At 44.6% G+C, this 21,793-nt stretch overlaps 1 protein-coding gene across 3 annotated transcripts in view; it reads right to left on the minus strand.

Moving 5' to 3' along the window:
• The window catches only part of tafa3b (TAFA chemokine like family member 3b), a 72,993-nt gene that overhangs the window by 1,487 nt on the left and 49,713 nt on the right, over positions 1-21,793 (minus strand). For all 3 annotated transcript variants that reach the window (XM_087973434.1, XM_043716353.2, XM_043716358.2), the window contains 3 exons: positions 21,357-21,472; positions 10,891-11,043; positions 3,798-3,922 (listed from right to left, as the gene is read on the minus strand). In XM_087973434.1, the coding sequence (XP_087829560.1) occupies positions 3,798-3,922; positions 10,891-11,043; positions 21,357-21,471 (393 nt within the window). In that variant the 5' untranslated portion in view covers position 21,472. The remainder of the gene's footprint in view (positions 1-3,797; positions 3,923-10,890; positions 11,044-21,356; positions 21,473-21,793) is intronic.

Genomic DNA, 21,793 nt, shown 5'->3' on the forward strand with positions numbered 1-21,793 from the left:
ACTGACTCTTCAACTAAGCATCAATGCCTATAGCCAATCTCCTGTTTTCTGCCCAGACCCTTGCACACCATTTCTATCCAAATAACCACCCACTTCCCTCTGGAATGCCTCTACCACATTTCCAGGCAGTGTATTCCACTAACTGTATGAAAAAGGGTTTTCTCACTGCTCATTTGCAAATCACTTTAAATCTCTACTGTCTAGTTTTTCAATCTTTTTCAAATGGGAACAGCTGCTCCTTATCCACTCTGTCTCACCCACTTATGATCAATGTTCCACATGATCCTCCCTTTGCTTAATCCCACCTCATTAAGTATCCTTCTATTCCTTACTCCCATTAATGTTTCTCCGAAATACATTTTTGCTATTTGTCTCAACCATTAACGTGTTACAGAATTCTACGTTCTCAGTACTCTCTCTCCTCAATTCCTTGTTGGATTTATGCAGATCAATATTATATATACGGTCCCCTATTTTTGATATGCTAACAAGTAGAAATATTTTCACTATGTCTGTCCATTAAAGATCTCCAATAGCTTTCCCCTTAGCCTTCTTTTTTCTGGAGAAAGAAGATTAGATTGTAACTAAAAAGAGATGACTAAATTTGATAATAGACTAATTACAACTTGTCTATTTACTCTGCTTACATCAAACGACAATTCATAGAATCCCTACAGGCCATTCAGCCCATCAAGTCCACACATATGCTCCAAAGAGCATCCCACCCAGACCCATCCCATATTTCCCATGGCTAACCCATCTAGCCTGCACACTCTGGGCAATTTAGCATGAACAATTTACCCCAACCTGCACATCTTTGGACTGTGGGAGGAAACCGGAGCACCCAGAGGAAACCTAACGCAGACACGGGGAGAGAGAGGGGGAGGGAGAGCGAGGGGAGGGACAGTGAGAGAGAGAGAGAGAGATTAGGGAGGACATTTCAAAGTTTAGGGTACAATCATTGAAAGACAGAATAGAGAATGTTGGAGCAATTAAAAACTGGGTCAGCCAAAATGTCAAAATTGGAGGAGCGTTTCAAGAATTCTCAGAGAACTGCAGAATTGGATAAGGCAACAGATAGGGAGGGGTGAGTCTGTAGAGTAGTTTGTGAATAAGGATGAGAAATTTAGGATTGAATTGTTGCCAGGACCAGGATCCAGTGAAGATCACTGAGCGATGGGGATAACAGGGGAATGGATTTGCGGTACAGAGATCTCACAGGGATGGACAGTTGGAGGATGTTATAGAGAAGGGGAAGGGGCTGGTTTCGTTCTTGTTTTGAAGGGTCCCACCAATGGGCTCAATGGCAGATACTAACCCAGTTTTGAGACTTGAGGGGTGCTCTCTCACACCTTACCAGTGACAAACAGTGAATTGGATGCTGCAGGAGTGGCTGTCCTAGTTACATATGGCCGCCCATGCCTGTCACCATGACATTGGTCACTGGGCTGCCAACTGGACCTGGACAGAGGGGGTGCAGGTGGGTGGGGTCTGGGGGCAGATGGTGGAAGGGGTAGAGCAGGGCTCAGGTCCTGGGGAGGGGTGATTGTGGAGCAGTTAGAGCTCCATGAGGTGGCCATTGCTGAAGAGTGCCCAAGTAGGAAGGGTCTACCACAATACCCAATTGGAGGGTTTTCCAAGCTGCCTTCCTCCCCCTTCTGGAAACACTCTTTCTCTCACTCTCTCACTCTCTTTCTCTCACTCTCACATACGCACACATACAGACACACACACACACACAGACACATACAGACAGACACACACACATACAGACACACACACATATACAGACATACACACATACAGACACACACACATTTAGACACACACACGCGCGCACACACACATACAGACACATACACACATACATATACACACAGACAGACGCATGCACACATAGACACACATGCACATGCACACAGACACAGTCACACACACATACATGTACACGCACACACAGACACACACACATACACACACGCAGACACACAAACAACAGACATAAACTCATACATATGCACACACACACATACACATACACATATACACAGGCACACACACACACACAACAGACACACACACATATACACACACACTCACACACACATGTACACACATATACACACACACAAATACACACACAGACACACACACTCACGGACTCACACACACACATACACACACAGATATACACACGCACATAAATACACACACACACATACACACACAGACACAAAGACGCACACACACAGATTCACACACATACACAGACACACACAGAGCTAGTGGTGGCACGAGCTGTCTCTGGAGTGGCCTAATCTGACCTCGGGTTGGAGGATGGTACCAGATTGGAGGAAAGGCAATAGTAGATCACCTCCACTATCCCTCCCCACACCCCCCAGCTCGAGAAGCCCAGAGACAGGAAGCTGTGAAAACCAGGATGAGAACTTTAAAATCATTGCAGGTTGTGACATCAACATGGGTCGATCAGCACTGATAGGTGAATGAAGTTTCTTTCTTTTACTCAATCACTGGAGTTTTGTTTTCTGCTGGGCTGCACCCCATCCTCTCCCCAACCCCACAGTGGCTCAGGGGCAGCACGGTGACACAGTGGTTGGCCCTTATGCCTCACAGCGCCAGGGACCCAGGTTCAATTCCACCCCCAGGGCGACTGTCTGCATGGTGTTTGCACATTGTCCCCCCGGGTCCACGTGGGTTTCCTCCGATTTCCTCCTACAATCCAACGATGTGCAGGTTAGGGTGGATTGACCAAGCTAAATTGTCCCATAGTGATTCAGGGATGTGTAGGTATAGTGCATTAGTCAGGGGTAAATGTAGAATTAAAGGGTCAGAGAATGGATCTGGGTGGGTTACTCTTCAGAGGGTCTGTCTGGACTTGTTGGGCCAGTTGGCCTATTTCCACACTGTAGGGATTTTATGATTCTGTGATATGTGGGTGTCACCAGCCAGGCTGGGATTTATTGTCTATCCCTCATTGCCCAGAGTTAAGAGTCAGCCACATTGCTGTGGGTCTGGAGTCACATGGAGGCCAGACCAGGTAAGGATGGCAGTTCCTTGCCTAGAGGGCATTAGTGAACAAGATGGGTTTTTCCTGACAATCACCAATGGTTTAATGGCCACCATCAGACCAATTTCAGATATTTATTGAATTTAAATTCCATCATCAGCCATGACAAGATTCGAACTCAGGTCCACAGAACATTACCAGGTCTCTGGATTAACAGTCTAATGGTAACACTGTAGGTCACCTATAATAACTTTTAAATTACTGCAGCAAGTCCCTATTATGTCCTCTCCTTGCTGAAGTCTCTTCTAACATGGGAAGGAATGGGCAAGGAATGTTCTAGAAACACTCCAGTGTAAAAGTGGTGACAAAATATTGTGCAACTCTAGTCAAAGTCAGAGTAGGTTCAGAATTGGGGAAGAGCAGTGCTTGGAGATACTGTCTGTTCTGATTTAACATGAGAGTTCCGTTCCAGTTCTATCTCGTGATATATGAAAATCACATAATAACAGCATCATTTAAATCATTGGGACCAGGAAGGCGTTAAAGCCAATACAGGTAAGGAAAGTTCGTGTTCTACAAACAACAGTCTAAACTCTCCAATTGCGTTATCGCCAAATCATGTTGAAGAAACATATACCAGAACTGACTGTAGTTGTAAGAACGGAGAGAGAGGGGATGGGGGCAGAGGCATGGGGACAAGATGATGGAAGGATTTGACAATAACAAGGTTATAAAATAAACATGATGTTAATGAGATGCTCAGACTAACCTTGGTGGTTTTGACTTTGTTTCCGGTGCTACAGCTCCAGCCACTCAGATCTGGGAGAACCTTACACTCCTCACCTTCCAAACACGGTTCCATGTGACACCACCATTTCTGAACCACAATCGAGGCTGCGCTCAAGAGAAAGCAGCACATTGAGACAGGCACTGAGAAAGACCTCTCCCTCACCCACTACCCCCAACACTGGGCTACACATCCAGAGAAAACTCATTCTGAAAGAACAGGGGAATACACCCCTGTTTCTTGGCCAATATTCATCCATCAATCAGCACCCCATCAAACACATTCACTGATTGGTTAGCCCGGGGAGCTGGTTTGTACTTGCAGACTGATGCCAACACAGTGAGTTCAATCCCTGCGCCAGCTGAGTTCACCATGTAGGATTCGCTTTCTCTACCTCACCCCTACATCTAAGGTGCATTGACCCTCAGGTTAAACTATCACCACTCACCTCTGTGTAATCAGAGAGTGGACATGGCAACTTTACCTTTTCACATGGTCATTGACAGAGTGGTGTTCATGGGATGATTCGATGGGCAACATAATAGCAGCATTTCCTACTCTGCTATGGTGTCTCCATCTCAAACGACCTTTTGGTTCAATTGACCTTTAGGTTAACCTGAGACTGTCAGAGGTGCTAAATAAATGCATGTTATTCTTTATGTGCACCACTCTAAAGAATGGCTTGTTAGATTAGTCATACACTCCTTAATATCTTTAAGGAATCATTTGAAACATGAATGCCTCAAGGTTTGATAGTTGTGGAAAAGGCAGTTGTTAAGAATTTGATGGAATCTAGTCTCTTACAGGCAAAAACAAGGACTGGAAACCAGAGTCTAGATTAGAGTGGTGCTGGAAAAGCACAGCAGGTCAGGCAGCATCTGTGGAGCAGGAAAATCGACGTCTTGGGCAAAAGCCCCTCTGCTATTCCAGCACCACTCTAATCTAGACTTTAGTCTCTTTCAGCCTGTCCAGCCGTCATATTTCAGTTTGATGAATACCTTTGCCATAATTTGCTGAGATGTGAACCAATGATATCACAGCAGGAGCAGTGGGATCTATGTGGATGTGGCAAGTGATGGGACCAATTGTCAATCTCCTTAATCAGAGGATTTAAGGAAGGGGAAAGAAATGGGATAAAGATGGTACGGACCTTTCCGTGAGACCGTTTCCCTGGCTCAAGTGGAAGATTGGGGAGAGAAAATAAACACAGAACCCAAACAAAATGGCATAGGACAAAGCAAAAGACTCATTAAGAACATTGGCAAACTGATCACCAGGGACAGGAAAATGAATGGCATGTAGGGCCACAGGGATAGAGCTGAGGTTGATAATCAAAGGCCCTGGCACAGTCACAAGCAGACTGTAACTTTTAACCCAAACGGTACTTGTGGTCCTGACTTTAATCTTGGACAGACAGACTGTGGTCTCAAAGCTGATCATCACTTTAATATCAACACAAGCCATTCTAACATGACCTCGCGCTGTAACCATCTCTTTGACCCCAAACCTAATCTGATTCCAGCTCTAACCTGAATATTGCCTCTATCCCTAACTTTGAACGTGATCTTCTAAGGAAAGGTTGAACAACCTTTGGAGTTGTTTCCTTTGGAGTTTAGAAAACTGAGAGGGTGAATTGATTGAAGTGTCTAACGTCCCAAACAGTGTTGATACGGTAAGGATGTTTCCTTTTGTAGGTTAATCCAGAACTAGGGAGCATGCTTTACAATTAAGGATCGCTCTTTCAGGACCAAGATCAGGAGAACCTTTTTTCTTTCTGAAGTTTGCAACGTTTTGTGACTCTCTGCTTCAGAAGGCAGTGGGATAATTGAGTTTTCAGACAGATTCTTGTCGGACAGGAAACTCAAGGCCAACAGGGTGGAGGGGGGAATGTGGTGTTTGGAACATAAACAGATCAGCCATGATCTGATACATCGGTGAAGCAAACCCAAGGGACCGAATGGTCTACTCCTGCTCCTATTTCATATGCTTGTAAAATCCCTGACCTCAATCCTAACATGGACCCTAACCCTTTGACTTCTCTACCATTCGTGAGTTCAGATTTTCCCAGAATACTGCATTACCTGTGATAGCTCCAGTCGGTTTGATGTGGAGGTGTCGGTGTTGGACTGGAGTGGACAAAGTTAGAAATCACACAACACAAGGTTACAGTCCCACAGATTTATTTGAAAGTACTAGCTTTCGGAGCGCTGTTCCTTCATCAGGTAGCTAGTGGGGCAGGATCATACAATCATAGTCCCAGTCGGGAAACAGCAGTGACCACACAAGAGCTTTAACAATCACGAGTGAAGTCATCATCAGACCGAGAAATCGGTGGATTTTACCAGAACTTTCCGTCTCACCAGGTTTTCTTGGTGACTAACAGACAGTGCTTCTAACAAGAAGATCACATAGCATCATCTGTCATGAATACAATGCTGACTCACCTCACACCTGCTGATCACTCAGTCACTGCTATAATTCTACACCAGCAAACACATTTTATATTCACTCTGTGAGGTGGATTGAGCTAGCTACTGGTCACTGGTAGAATTAAAGAATCCCTAATCTTGTGACAAACACTTTCTCTTAGATTAATAACTACAGCAGAGTTACTGTCCATGGATCAGTATGAATCCAATGGCTTCTTTTCTTGTTCATGTCTGATTTTTAATCGTTACCTTCGGAATTTCCAGGTTGATTTCACAATATGATGCTTGGGCTAGCATTCACCCCATATTCATTATTGCTAATTACTGAATGCTATTATTTACCAAGGTTAATTAATGATTATTCATGTTTCCAACCAAATGTTAGAGACATCAAAGCAGAGTCACAAGCCCTGGCCACAAAACCATCTTCACAGTGCCCCGACCAATCTGTCTGATCCTCTGGCCCTCTGTTTTCCGAGACCCTAATCCTCTACCAATTCAGGCAAGGGGAAATCAAAGAACAGAAGTAGGAGCTTGTTCAGTCGCTCAAACCTGCTCTGCCATTCAACAGGATCATGGCTCATCTAACACTCAGAGGAACTCAGGGACACAGGAACACTAGGAGACCATTCAGCCCCTCGGGCTCATTCCACCAGTCAAATATACACACGGACTCTGCCCCCACAGCTGTCTGTGGCACGAACTTCCAAAGACTCACCACCCTCTGGGAGAAGAAATTCCTCCTCATCTCCATCTTAAATTGTTGCCGTTATATTCTGAGATGATGGCCTTAGGTCCTAGACTGTCCCATGAGATGAAACATCCTTTCAGCATTGATCCTGTCAAGCCGCTTTATAAATCTTACATGTTTCAAAGAGATCACATCTAATTCTTGTAAATTCACTCTTTGAAAAGACTGAGGGAGCAATGCTTGATTCCATACTTGGTGCAGTCAATATCTATTATAAACAGCAGACCATGCTGCTCATTGCTCTAGAGTGATTGTGTAGCTTGTTATGTGGGATTCTGGCTAGGCCAGCATTTGTTTCCAACCTGTAATTATCCAGAGGACAGTTAAAATTTTATGATCTTATGATTTTATGATTTTATGATCTGGATGAAGGGACTGGGGGCATTCTAGCGAAGTTTGCCGATGATACAAAGTTAGGTGGACAGGCAGGTAGTACTGAGGAAGTGGGGAGGCTGCAGAAGGATCTAGACAGTTTGGAGGAGTGGTCCAGGAAATGGCTGATGGAGTTCAATGTGAGCAAATGCGAGGTCTTGCACTTTGGAAAAAAGAATAGAAGCATGGATTACTTTCTAAACGGTGAGAAAATTCGTAAAGCCAAAGTACAGAGGGATCTGGGAGTGCTAGTTGAGGATTCTCTAAAGGTAAACATGCAGGTTGAGTCCGTGATTAAGAAAGCGAATGCAATGTTGTCAATTATCTCAAGAGGGTTGGAATATAAAAGCACCATTGTGCTACTGAGACTTTATAAAGCTCTGGTTAGGCCCCATTTGGAGTACTGTGTCCAGTTTTGGTTCCCACACCTCAGGAAGGACATACTGGCACTGGAGCGTGTCCAGCGGAGATTCACACGGATGATCCCTGGAATGGTAGGTCTAACATACGAGAAACGGCTGAGGATCCTGGGATTGTATTCATTGGAGTTTAGAAGATTAAGGGGAGATCTAATAGAAACTTACAAGATAATACATGGCTTGGAAAGGGTGGACGCTAGGAAATTGTTTCCGTTAGGCGAGGAGACTAGGACCCGTGGACACAGCCTTAGAATTAGAGGGGGTAAATTCAGAACAGAAATGCGGAGACATTTCTTCAACCAGAGAGTGGTGGGCCTGTGGAATTCATTGCCACAGAGTGCAGTGGAGGCTGGGACGCTAAATGTCTTCAAGGCAGAAATTGATAAATACTTGGTCACAAGGAATTAAGGGCTACGGGGAGAATGCGGGTAAGTGGAGTTGAAATGCCCATCAGCCATGATTGAATGGCGGAGTGGACTCGATGGGTCGAATGGCCTTACTTCCGCTCCTATGTCTAATGATCTTATGGTCTTAAAAGGCAATCATGTTGACATGGGTCTGGAGTCACATATAGTCCAGACCAGGTAAAGACAGCAGACTATCCTCCTTAAAGGCTTTTAGTGACCCAGATAGCTATCAAACGAGAATCAGTAGTGGTCACATTCAGCTAACTTCTTAATTCGAGACGTTTTTTTAAACTTTGAACAAAATTTTGCCACTGCTAGGGTGGGATTTGAACCCAGTGACCACAACATTTACCTGGGGCTTGGGATTGCTAATTCAGTGACACGACCATCACACTACCAGCTCACCTTTAAGGCAGTTGCCTAGAAGCTGGTTAGTCTCTTTGATTTACTCTTGGACAAGGGAGGTTTTTGTACACCGTTCCTTGGGCAGTTATTTGTGTTGGGACTGCTGTTACTTACAGCCCTGGCTGGGTAAGGGTAACAGGTTTTTCAGTAAAGGACTTTATTTGTGAGCCAGTTTGATCTTTAACCACAATCCAACAGCTTCATGGTGACATTTACTGCCATCACATTTCCGAACCCAGTCTTTCGAGCTGCTGTAGTGAGAGATGAAATCATAGCCTCTGGATAAATAGCCTATTTCCATGATTTGATGAAGGGCTCCTGCCCAAAACGACAATTTTCCTGCTCCTCGGATGCTGCCTGACGTGCTGTGCTTTTCCAGCACCACTCTAATTTTGGATTAGACTAGATTAGATTCTCTACAGTTTGGAAACAGGCCCTTCGGCCCAACAAGTCCACACCGACCTTCCAAAGATTAACCCACCCAGACCTATTTCCCTCTGACTTTTGCACCTAACACTACAGACAATCTTGACTCTAATCTCCAGCATCTGCAGTTCTCAGTTTCGCCCATTCCCATGACCAGTCTTATTCCTTTCAGTGTGACTTCCTGCCCACTCCTCCTCTGTGAGAGCTGCCCAGTGATGCTTAGTAGCTCACTCAGATTCTGATATCCTGCAATCTGTAATAGCCAGGCAGAAATATATAAAGTGCATCTTCATCCTGTACTTTTGGTTTTGCAAACAGCCCCTTAACTCCGAGCCACAAATAGATAAAATACTAATTGCAACAAGAGAGTATCTAACACCTATCCTTGACATTCAATAATATTATCATCACTGAATATCCCACCGTAACATCCTAAAACGGAACTGGAACTAATCATATTAATATAGTGCCTGCAAGAGCAGGTCAGAGACAAGGAATCCTGCAGTGAGTAACTCACCTCCTGACTCCCTAAAGCCTGCTCAGAGGTAAAAGTCACTCCTTCATCATCACTGGGTTGAAATCCTGGAATTCCCTCCTGAAGGGCATTGTGGGTCTACCCACGGCTCACCACCAGGGATGTCATCCATAGAGCAGGGAATGTTAAAAGAAAATTTGCAAGTGGTTTTAAAACTGCTGAAAAGGTTTTTTTGGTAGAGCTTAAACATTGTCAAAATGAGACATGACAGTGAAGGTTTTCATTGTGTCGGTTTTCTTGCGTTTGGGTCCTGATAGAGGTTTATAAAATAAGAAGAAGTGTAGATAGAGTTAATGGTGAGTGTCTTTTCCCCATGATGGGGGATTTTGAGACTAGGGGGCACCTTTTTAAGGTGAGAGGAGAGAGATTTAAAAAAGACATGAGGGGCAAATCTTTTTTACACCAAGAGTGGTTTGTGTGTGGATGAACTTCCTGAGGAAGTGGTTGATGTGTGTACAGGTACAATATATAAAAGACATTTGGGTAGGTACGTGCCTGGGCAAGGTTTGGAGGGATATGGGCCAGGAGCAGGCAGGTGGGACTGGTTTCATTTGGGATTATGTTCAGCATAGACTGGTTGGATCGAAGGGTCTGTTTCAATGCTGCGTGTCTCTATGATTCAAGAAAATTCAAGTCCATGTCCCTTTTTGACAATATTTTAATGTTGACAGTTTAAATTAGGAGAACTCTTTTCCCCTGGCAGGAAAGTTAGTGACCAGATAAGGAAAAGACAAAGGGGGCCTGACTTAGCAGACCATGGGGCTGCTCTCTCATTAGAGAGAGACAATTGGTAGTGACTTAACCTGGGGGCCACCATACCTCAGGGAGAGAGGAGAGGTTGAGAAGAAGCATCCTTGATGGGAACCTCAGCTGACTTGATCGGGGGGGTGATGTGGAAAGGATGGTTCCTCTTGATAGAGAATGTGGGCCCAGGGGTCAGAGTTTAAAAATAAGGGGTCACCCATTTCAGTCAGAGATGAGGAAACATTTCTTCTGTCTCTGATAGCTGTGAGTATTTGGAATTCCCTTCCTCAGTGGATGCAAACTCTTTGAATATTTTTCAGGCAGAGGTCGGTAGATTCCTGAAAAACTATTGGGGTAAGGCAGGAATGTAGAGCAAAATCACATCAGCCACAATCTCATTGAATGGCGGAACAGGCCTGAAGGGCCGAGTGGCCTATTCTTGTTTGTATGTGGAGCATTAAGGCCAGTCCAGAGTGGTTGGGCCGAATGGCCTGTTTCCCTGTAATTCTGCATTGGTCTTTGTTTGGCCGCAGCCTTAGAAGCCTCACTTAATTTAAAATTCATTTAACTTGGGGGTAAGTTCATACCGTCAACGCAGGATGGAGCTGCTCGTGTTGTCCCAGCCACTTGCCCGGGGAAACAGGAGCACTTGACAGTCTGTGAGCGTTCCTCAATCTTGTTCTTGTTACAGCAGCGATGAGCAGCGATCACTTCACATGTGCCTGCTTTAACATGGACCACTGCAAAATGGAAACGACAGGCAAAAGGTAAGGAGCAAATCCCTCCAACATCCCGCCTCAGGCGACTGACTGTGTGGAGTTTGCACGTTCTCCCCGTGTCTGCGTGGGTTTCCTCCGGTTGCTCCGGTTTCCTCCCACAGTCCAAAGATGTGCAGGTTAGGTGAATTGGCCATGCTAAATTGCCCGTAGTGTTAGGTAAGGGGTAAATGTAGGGGCATGGGTGGGTTGCGCTTCGGCGGGTCGGTGTGGACTTGTTGGGCCGAAGGGCCTGTTTCCATGCTGTAATGTAATCTCTAATCTAATCCCCTCTGTATCCAGACTGTGCGCAGTCTACACCCCACAATGCTCACAGCTTCAGGCGGGAAGGCTATGGCTCAGTGGTATTATCACAGGGTGATTAATCCTGGGAGAAAGTGACGACTGCAGATGCTGGAGATCAGAGTCGAGAAAGTGGTGCTGGAAAAGCACAGCAGGTCAGGCAGCTTCTGAGGAGCAGGAGAGTTGACGTTTTAGGCATAAGCCCTTCATCAGGAATGTGAGGGGGAGGTGGGGTCGGGGTGTATTGGTGGGGCTGAGAGATAAATAGGAGGGGAGTGGGGCTGGGTGGAAGGTAGCTGGGAAGGCAATAGGTAGAAGCAGGTGGGGGTGATAGTGATAGGTCAGAGGGAAGCGTAGAGCGGATGGGTGGGAAGGAAGATGGACAGGTAGGACAGTTCGAAGGGACGATGCCGAGTTGGAAGGCTGGGTCTGGGATGAGGTGGGGGAGGGGAGGGGAGGAAATTGGAGAAATCGACATTGATCTCGTGTGGTTGAAGAGACCAAAGGTGAAAGATGAGGCGTTCCTCCTCCAGGCATCAGTTGGCTAGGATTTGGCGGTAGAGAAGGCCCAAGACTTGCATGTCCTTGGTGGAGTGGGAGGAGGAGTTGAAGCATTCGGCCACAGGGCTGTGGGGTTGTTTAGTGCGTGTGTCCCAGAGATGTTCTCTGAAATATAGACCGAGGTCTGGATCCCACCACAGCAGATGGTGGAGTTTGCGTGTCTGGAATTAAGAGTCTAATAATGACCATGAATCCATTACTGATTGTTGGAAAAACCCATCTGGTTCACTAATGTCCTTCAGGGAAGGAAACTGCCATCCTTACCTGGTCTGGCCTACATGTGACTCCAGACCCACAGCAATGGGGTTGACTCTTAACTGCCTTCTGGGCAATTAGGGATGGGCAATAAATGCTGGTCTAGCCAGCCACACCCTAATCACATGAATGAATTTAAAAAGTGTCCATTTGTGGCACATTGGCTAGATCCCTTACTTCAGAATCTGGGGTTTAAGGCCCAGCCCAGAGATCTGAGTACTCGATCATAGCCAGCTTCCCAGTGCAGGACTGAAGAGGTGCCTCTCCACTGGATGGGACCTCACTGCTATCTCAAGTGGATGTAAAATATCCCATGGTCACTGTGAGAGGAGAAATTCTCCCTGACGTCCGCGCCATATTTATCCTTCTACCCAACCAACATCCCCAACCCAGATGATTGGAACATGAGCGTGGCTAATTGTGGGATCTTTCTGTGCAGGAAGAACTGCCGCGATAAGTAGCGACTATGCTGCAAAATGCTTGCAAATATCCTGTGGTTGTTAAAGACACTATATAAATTCAAACCTTCCTTCACTTTCTTTGGAGGGTGTGGAGGCTGAGTATCAGTGACTGAGCTCCCAGGTATCCACAGGACACTGCTCCCAGGAATTTGGACAAGCAAGAAATTATCTTATTGAACTGTACAAGGTTCTTTGAGGATTCACCAGGAGGGACGTGGAAAGATTGCTTCACCTTGTGGGAAAAAGGGCATTATCTCAGAATAAAGGGTAGTGCGTCTAAGACAGACCTAAGGAGAAGTTTCTTCTAGAATCACAGAGTTTCGAAAAGGCCCTTGGGCCCATCAAATCCATACTACCAAAGCTGCAGCAAATCTACACAAGTCTCATTTTCCTGCACTCTCTCAGAGGGTAGTCAACCTGCAAGTCCTTTACTATAGAAGGCTGTCGGGGCTGGGTCATTAAGTGCATTCAAAGCTGACACAGACAGATTTTTAATCAGTAAGGAAATCAAGGGGTATGGGGAAAAGGCAGGAAAGTGGAGTTCAGGATTGTCAGATCAGTCATAATCTCATTGGATGGCAGTGCATGTTAGATGGACTGAATGGCTTGCTGCTGTTCCTACATCGTATGGTCTTGTAGCTTCTACAATCTGGCTGCAATATTCAGATCTGACCAGTTTACTTCTTACACTTTCAGGCTTCCGTCCCTCCATTCCCCCATTGATAGACATTCAAATTCCTTCCTATCAATAAACACAGCAACAACGTGTACACAGCAGTTTCTCACAAACACCAATATACTAACAATCAGATAATTCTGTAAGTTCTGAACAGCATAATTAAGTCTAGTTTGGATAGACCGGGTTCTGCAGGGGTTCATTATTCTGTTCTTTGTGTTTCATTGTGTAATTTTGTGAATAAATTTTTGTCTGTTTTAAAATCTAGTAGTCAACCTAGCTACCTCACTCCGGGTAATTTTTACTGTACAGTTAATGAAACAAATTACTAGGTTATGGTCTGAGCTGCCTGCTCAAGAATGTTTTGAGTGGTCTGGCCCAGTCCAGACAGACGGGGGGCTCTTTGCAGGATTTTAAACAGCAAGTGGTAGGTGATAAGGTCTTTATTTCAGGAGTTGGTTTGGTTGGGTAGACAAAGCTTGGGATAGGAATGGCTCTTTCAGTCGCCAAAAGCTTTCTGGAAGTGGATGCAGTGACTTTGGAAGGTTTGCAAAAGGTGAATAAGACCAAGCTGCAGGAATTAGCAGAGAAGCTGGAATTGGAGCTGCCTGCTTCTGTGAGGAAAGGAGAGACAATTACAGCAGCTCAGCATTTAAACTTGCTGGAGAAACCATCAGAATCCATAGAGATGGCAAGGATTCAATTACAAATGAAGCAGCTTGAGTTAGAAGCAAGAGATAAGGAAAGGGCAGCAGAAATGCAACAGTTTGAGTTATGATTAGAAGCAGAACAGAGGGAAAAAGAGAGCTTTTAAACTTCAAAAACTGACACTTTAGATGGAAAGCCAGCTTAAAAGGCTGGAGATAAAGGCTGAGGGTGGACTTATTAAGGAAGAGAGTGAGGATGAGCAATCAACCCCACCGCCCTGTGGCCCAACATTTCAACTCCCCCTCCCACTCTGCCATGGACACTCTCCGTCACCATCAGACGCCTGGAGGAAGAACGCCTCATCTTCCGCCTCGGAACACTTCAACCCCAGGGCATCAATGTGGATTTCACCAGTTTCCTCATTTCCCCTTCCCCTACCTCACCCAGCTCCAACCTTCCAGCTCAGCACTGTCCTCATGACCTGTCCTACCTGCCTATCTTCCTTTCCAGCTATCCAAACCACCCTCCTCTCTAACCTATCATCTTCATTCCCACTCCCATTCACCTATTGTACTCTATGCTACTTTCTCCTTACCCCCACCCCACTCCCATTTATCTCTCCACCCTTCAGGCACTCTGCCTCTATTCCTGATGAAGGGCTTTTGCCCGAAATGTCAATTTTCCTGCTCCTCGGATGCTGCCTGACCTGCTGTGCTTTTCCAGCACCACTCTAACCAAGCCCCTGGTCGTCAGGAGCCCAGTGCAAAACTGTTTAAGTATGTTCAAGCATTGCCTAAATTTAATGAGAAGGATGTGGAAGTCTTTTTTCATCTCATTTGAAAAAGTAGCTAAACAAATTAAGTGGCCAGTGGCAATGTGGGTTTTGTTGATCGAAATGAAGTTGTAAGTAGGGCTAGTGAGGTATTTGGATCCTGATCAGAGGAGATATCTGGGGATTATGAGGAGGTGTAAAATGCCTTTGTAAGTGCATTTGACCTTGTACCAGAAACCTATAGACAACATTTCAGGAATCTAAGGAGGGAACCTGGTCAAACCTACATTGAGTTTGAAAGGATCAAACAGAGTAATTTCGATAGATGGATAAGAGCTTTACAAATCGAGCAAACCTATGATGTCCTTAGAGAGGTAATTAATTTGGAGGAATTTGAAAGTTTACTGCCTGAAAAAGTGCAAACTCATGTGGAAGAGCAGAGAGTTAAAACAGCAAGGTTAGCAGCTGAAGGGGCTGATGATTATGAGCTGGTCCATAAAACTCAGTTTGGCTTCCAGCTTCAATTTCAGTCCATCAGGGATAGAAATTGGGGCAAAGAGAAACCATCATGTGGAAAGGGAAAGATAGTGAACCTCAGTGAAGATCATAAGGAGAACTTACCACAGGGTCAAAAAGAGGGGGACAAAGAAGTTCAAAAGCTCCAGTATTTTCATTGTAATAAAGTGGGGCACACAAAATCACAGTGTTGGTGGACTAGGAGAAAGCCAGAGGTAGGAAAACCAGACAAGCCTGGGAATTTTGTTGGACTAGTAACAAAAGGCACAAGGAAGTTAGACAACTGCCTCAGAGTTTACAAGATGATCAGAGGTTGATTAAGGAGGAAGTGCCAGATCTGCTTAAAAATATACATGCAAGGGTAAAGTTTATTCACATCGGCCAGGAGCAGTAGGTAAGGAGGCTACACTATTAAGGGAATCAGGATCCTCTCAGTCTGTGATGCTGAATGATAAGGAGATATGTACACCTGATGGACTATTGCCAGAAAAGGTGCTGGTAACAGGAATTCATGGTGAGACAAGAAGTGTTCAATTATATAAAGTAAGGCTAGAGAAGAGTGGAGAATTGTGGTAGGAGCTCTGGACAAACTCTCAGCACCAGGAATATAATTTGACCTTGCAAATGATATAGCTGATTCAACAGTAGGCGTGCTGCCTACTTTAGTCAAAAAGCCAGTGGAGACGCAGACAACTGAAAACAGGAAGGATGTTTATCCAGAAATGCTCCCAGATTGTGTGATTACAAATCACAGAGGCACAAGTTGAAGCAGGAGAGATCAAAAAGCACAGATAAGGAAGCTGACATAGCATTATCCAAGACTTCTTTTGATCAGATAAGTGGGAAAGGGCAAGAGTATATAGGTAAACATGCAAGTATATTTAGCTCTGTTAAGCTGATTGAGTTACAGCAGAAAGATGAGAACTTAAAACAATTACATCAAAAGGTATATACAGAGGAGAATGAATGCATCCCTGCATGTTATTACTTAACAAAAGATGGCTTAATGAGGAAATGGAGATCATCACACATTCAATCTGATGAAAAATGGGCAGAGATTCATCAAATTGTTTTGCCACTAGGGTATAGAAAGAAGGTGCTGCAAGTGATACATGAGCTACAACTTGGAGGTCATTAGGGATGAGGAAAACACAGGCTAAAATACAAAGACATTTTTACTGGCCTGGACTACTGTACCCTGAAGGTTGCTGCACAGGTGGATAGAGTGGTCAAGAAGGCATATGGTTTGCTTGCCTTCATTGGACGGGGTATTGAGTATATGAGCTGGAAGGTCATGTTAAAATTGTACAAGACATTGATTCAGCCGCATTTAGGATACTGTGTACAGTTCCAGGCACCACATTACCAAAAGGATGTAGACGCTTTGGAGAGGGTGCAGAGAAGGTTTACGAGGATGTTGCCTGGTATGGAAGGTGCTAGCTATGAAGAAAGGTTGAGTAGGTTAGGTTTATTTTCATTAGAAAAAAGGAGATTGAGGGGGGACCTGATTGAGGTCTACAAAATCATGAAGGGTATAGACAGGGTAGATAGAGATAAGCTTTTTCCCGGGGTGAGGGATTCAATAACGAGAGGTCACACTTTCAAGCTGAGAGGTGGAAAGTTTAAGGGGGATACATGCGGCAAGTACTTTACACAGAGTGTGGTAAGTCCCTGGAACACGTGGCCAGCAAAGGTAGTAGAGGCAGGTACAGTAGATTCATTTAAGGTGCGTCTGGACAGATGCATGAGTAGGTCGGGAGTAGAGGGATACAGATCCTTAGGAATTGGGCGACAGGTTTAGACAGTAGATTTGGATTGACTCAGGCTTGGAGGGCCGAAGGGCCTGTTCCTGGGCTGTAAATTTTCTTTGTCCTTTGTTTTTCCCCCCATTCAGTAAACTCATGGTTGATCTGATTTCATCCTCAACTCTACGTTCCTGCATATCGCCGATAAACATTCACCAGCCGTGGTCATCCAGAATCTAGCTTTTATTTCATAATTCACCCGTGGGATGCGGGTGTTGCTGGCTGGTCAGCAGTTATTGCCTATCCCTCGTTGTCCTTAAACTGAGTGGCTCACTGGGTCATTGCAGAGGGCAGTTGTGGATAAGTAATATTGCTATGGGCCTGGAGTCACATATAGGCCAGACCAGGTAAGGATGGCAGATTCTTTCCCCAAAACGCATTAGCGAGCCAGATGGGTTTTTCTAACAATCGTTTCATGGTATCAGTAGGTCCTTAATTCCAGACTTTTTTTATTGAATTCAAAGTCCGCCATCTGACATGGTGAGATTCAAACCTGTCCGCCCAGAAAGTTAGTTGAGTTAATGGAATAATATTCTAGTGATAGTAGCATGACACCATCACCTCTTCCTCTGCCTCAAGAATATTTAAAGATTCTGCATCCACTGCCTTTTGAAGAAGGGAATTCCAAACCCTCACAATCCCCTGAGTGAAAATAATATTTCCTCCTCCATCTTAAAAGGGAGCCTTTTTTTAACCGGGTAGGGAAGGTGATGGCCCTCTAATGGTTTGGCAGGTGGTGGAATTTGAATTCAATAGAAATCTGCAACGGAAAGTCTGATGATGACCATGAATCCATTACTGATCTGGGTCACTAATATCCTTTAGGGAAAGAATCTGCCATCCTTACCTGGCCTGGACTACATGTAACTCCAGACCCACATCAATGTGGTTGACTCTTAACTACCCTCGGGGCAATTAGGGAGGGGCAATAAATGCTGGCCTAGCCAGGGTCACCCACATCCGATGAGTGAATAAAATAAAACCATTACCTGTAGTTCTAGATTCAACCACAGGTGGAAACCAGCTCTCCACATCCACCTGGTCAAATCCCCTCAAGATCTTACAGGTTTCAATTAAGTCACCTCTGGCTCTTCTAAACTCCAGGGGAAATGGGCTCAGCCTGTCTAACGTTTCCTCAAAAGGCAATCCACTCATTCCACATATTAGTCTAGCGAAGCTTCTTTGATGTTTCCAATGAATTAACATCATCCTGTAAGTACAGTGACCAGTACTGTGCACAGTATTCCAGAAACCGTCTCACTAATGTCCAGTATAACTGAAATATACCCTCCCTACACGTGCATTCAATTACTCCCACAATTATATGTAATATTCCATTTGTTTTCTGAATTGCTTGCTGTACCTGCATACTAATCTTTGAATGATTATTTGTTTCTGGATCAGTTGTTCTCAAATGTAGAATCCCTACAGTGTGGAAACAGGCCATTTGGCCCAACAAGTCCAGACTGACCCTCTGAAAAGTATCCCATCTGAACACATTCCCCTACCCTATTACCTTACAGTTCCCTCACTGATGCACAGCACCTCATCTACACATCTCTGGACGCTATAGGCAATTTATCATGGCCAATCAACCCTGACCTGCACATCTTTGGACTGTGGGAGGAAACCAGAGCACCCAGAGGAAACCCACGCAGACACAGGGAGATTGTGCAAACTCCACACAGACAGTCACCCAAGGCTGGAATTGAACCCAGGTCCCTGATGCTGTGAGGCAACAGTGCTGACCACTGAGCCACTGTGCCACACATTAACCATGCTGCCTGTTAACATGATTAAAAGGAGTTAAAGGGGCTGGTACAGATTGATCCACTCCCTCCAAATACTAACGGAGAACTTAGCTCCACCCACAGTCTCTGTATGACATCAGTGGAATGGATGGAGCTAATGCAATATGAACATTAACCCCTTCAGGACCATTACCTCATGCAACGTGAGATATATAAAAAGTATATAAAACATAATCTAGGACAAGGCTAAATATCTGCAAGTTTTGCGTAAAATAACTTGAAATTGTGTTAGAGAGAGTAAAGGCAATTTCGGCTTTCCTAATGCCAAATGGACGATATCAGTTCAAAGTCATGCCATTCAGTATGAAGAACGCTCCAGCCACATTTCGGAGGCTGACTAATAAGGTCATTGCTGGATTACCCAACTGTGTGGTGTATATTGATGACCTGGCAATTTCTAAGTACTCACAGAAGGAACATTTACAGCATTTATCGGACTTGTTCGATTGACTTCGGAAGGCAGGCTTGGTGGTAAATCTGGCTAAAAGTGAAATTGCCAAAGCCCAAGTCACCTTCCTGGGCCATGTTATTGGACCTGGACAAATGGCTCCACAGGGTGTCTAAACAAACGCAATTGGGGAATTTCCCCCACTGTCAACAAAAAGACAGTACTATGGTTCCTGGGGTTGAGTGGATTTTACCGAAGTTTATGCCAAACTTTAGCAGTGTGGCTGCTCCACTCACCAAACTTAAAAATGGGCAAGAAGTTTCAGTGGACAGTAGACTGTCAAAAGGCATTTGACAACCTAAAAACTGTGTTAACCTCTGCCCCAATATTAGCCTCACTGGATTACAGAAAGTCTTTTAAGGTGGCTATCGATGCCAGTGATGTGGGTGTCGGTGCGGTGCTCCTACAGGAGGATGACGAGGGAATAGAAAGACCCATCGGGTATTTTTCCAGGAAGTTGAACGTTCATCAACAGAAATATTCAACAGTGGAGAAAGAGACTTCAAACTTGGTGTTGGCATTACAACATTACAGTGTTTATATTACCAGCAATGCAGCTGAGACAATTGTATATCCTGATCATAACCCATTGACATTTGTGGAGAACTTTAAGTATAAAAATGCAGCCTGTTTAGATGGAGCTTGTTGTTGCAGCCGTTCAGTTTGACAATTGTCAGGTGGCAGGTCAAGGAAATGTGATTGCCGATGCATTATCGAGACCAGAATGAGACACGGAGGTGTTCGGTGGCTGATGTGCCACAGCCTGAATTTGCATGTGGTTGTGCATGTTGTGCATGTGTATAGTTAGTAGTGTATGTGTGTGTTTAGACTACTAACCAATTTGTTTTGAAGGGTTTTAAAAATGAAGCCATCTTTTGGTATTGATGGGTTTTTTTAAGGAGGGTGGTGTCACAAAGCTGGTCTGTTTTTTCTAAAAGGTGTTCCTTTTCTCAAGGATACTGTGTCCTTGATTACTTTTTTCAGAGGGGTCAAACCGGGTGCTAATTAGACTTGTTTGGTACAGAGATTGTGAGACGTTTCTGTTTATACGAAAACAGATGAGACTTCAGGCCAAAGTGGTCATGTTTTAGAAATGACCTGTATAATGAAAAGGGAGTGGTTAGCTCTCTAGCTGAGCAGTTCAGTCCAGAACGGATTGGGAGTTCAACAGTGATCTGTGTGGAAATAGGCTCTCTCTCTCTCTCTCTCTCTCCTTCTTTCTCCCCTTCTAGTTTCAAATCTGGAAGCACCTGTTCCTTTTCTTAATTATGTTTTAAGGGGGTTTGATATAGGGACTGTTGTGTATATTTGAAACAACATAATTAAGTCTAGTTTGGATAGACTGGGTTTTGTAGGGGTTTTTTATTCTGTTCTTTGTGTTTCATTATGTAATTTTATGAATAAATTTCTGTCTATTGCAAAATCTAGTAGTCAACCTAGCTACCCCACTCTTGGTAATTCTCACTGTACACTTACTGAAACAAATTGCAAAGTTATGGTCTGGGTTGCCTGCTCAAGAATATTTTGAGTGATCTGGCCTAGTCCAATAATTTTATTTGAAAGCATCTGCCTGAGAGGAGTGTATTTGAAATCTTGAATAGCATTTCCTGAATCTAACTTTTCTCTTAGTAAGAGAGACTGAGGGCTGACCTAACAGGTGTTTGTAACATTGTGGAAGGTTTCAGTAAAGTGGTCAGAGAGAAAATGTTTCCACTGTTGGGTTCTGTGAAACTAAAGCATTTCAGTACCTGGATCATATCTAGAACGTTTGGTGATACACATTGAGGAAATACGGAGCTGATACATTAGAATGATAAAATCCCTCTCGGCCCATCCAGTCAGCACCAACCTTCCGAACAGCATCCCACCCAGCCTCACTCCCCCACCCTATCCCCGTAACCCTGCATTTCCCACAGCTAATCCACCTAGCCTGCACATTCCTGGTCACTATGGGCAATTCATCATGGCCAATCCACCCTAACCTGCACATCTTTGTTCAGTGGGAGGAAACTGAAGCCCCCAGTGGAAATGTCAGTACTTACCTGAGTGGCTCCGATGATGAGTTGAGGCCAGGCTTACCCGTCCCCAGATTGTTATCAGGCACACAGTCAGCAGGATTAGCCACTTGTCCACGTTTTGGAAGTAGCTCCCATTCATCCTGCAACAAAATCATAAACAAACATGAAAATGCATTGTATAATTCTCCCTCCTCTCCAGAAGGAACTAACAATTATTAGGTTACATTTTCTGCAACACCCAGGAACTTTCCACAACCTCACACAAGTGCAAAGCCAGGAATGAATTCTGTACCAACTGGTCAACAACGGGAGGAATCAGAAATGAAGCTTTGGGATATGGGTAAGACCAGTATTTATTGCTCAGCCCTGGCTGCTCCTTGAGAAGGTGGGTGCCAGAAGGAATAAGCAGTAAAGGTTGGAAAGGATGGAACTGGTCTGAACATGTCTCTTCAATGTACAAA

The sequence above is a fragment of the Chiloscyllium plagiosum genome, unplaced genomic scaffold, assembly GCF_037043375.1.
Source record: "Chiloscyllium plagiosum isolate Xiang-an unplaced genomic scaffold, Cpla_swu_hap1 HiC_scaffold_26, whole genome shotgun sequence".
Classification (NCBI taxonomy): Eukaryota; Metazoa; Chordata; class Chondrichthyes; order Orectolobiformes; family Hemiscylliidae; genus Chiloscyllium; species Chiloscyllium plagiosum.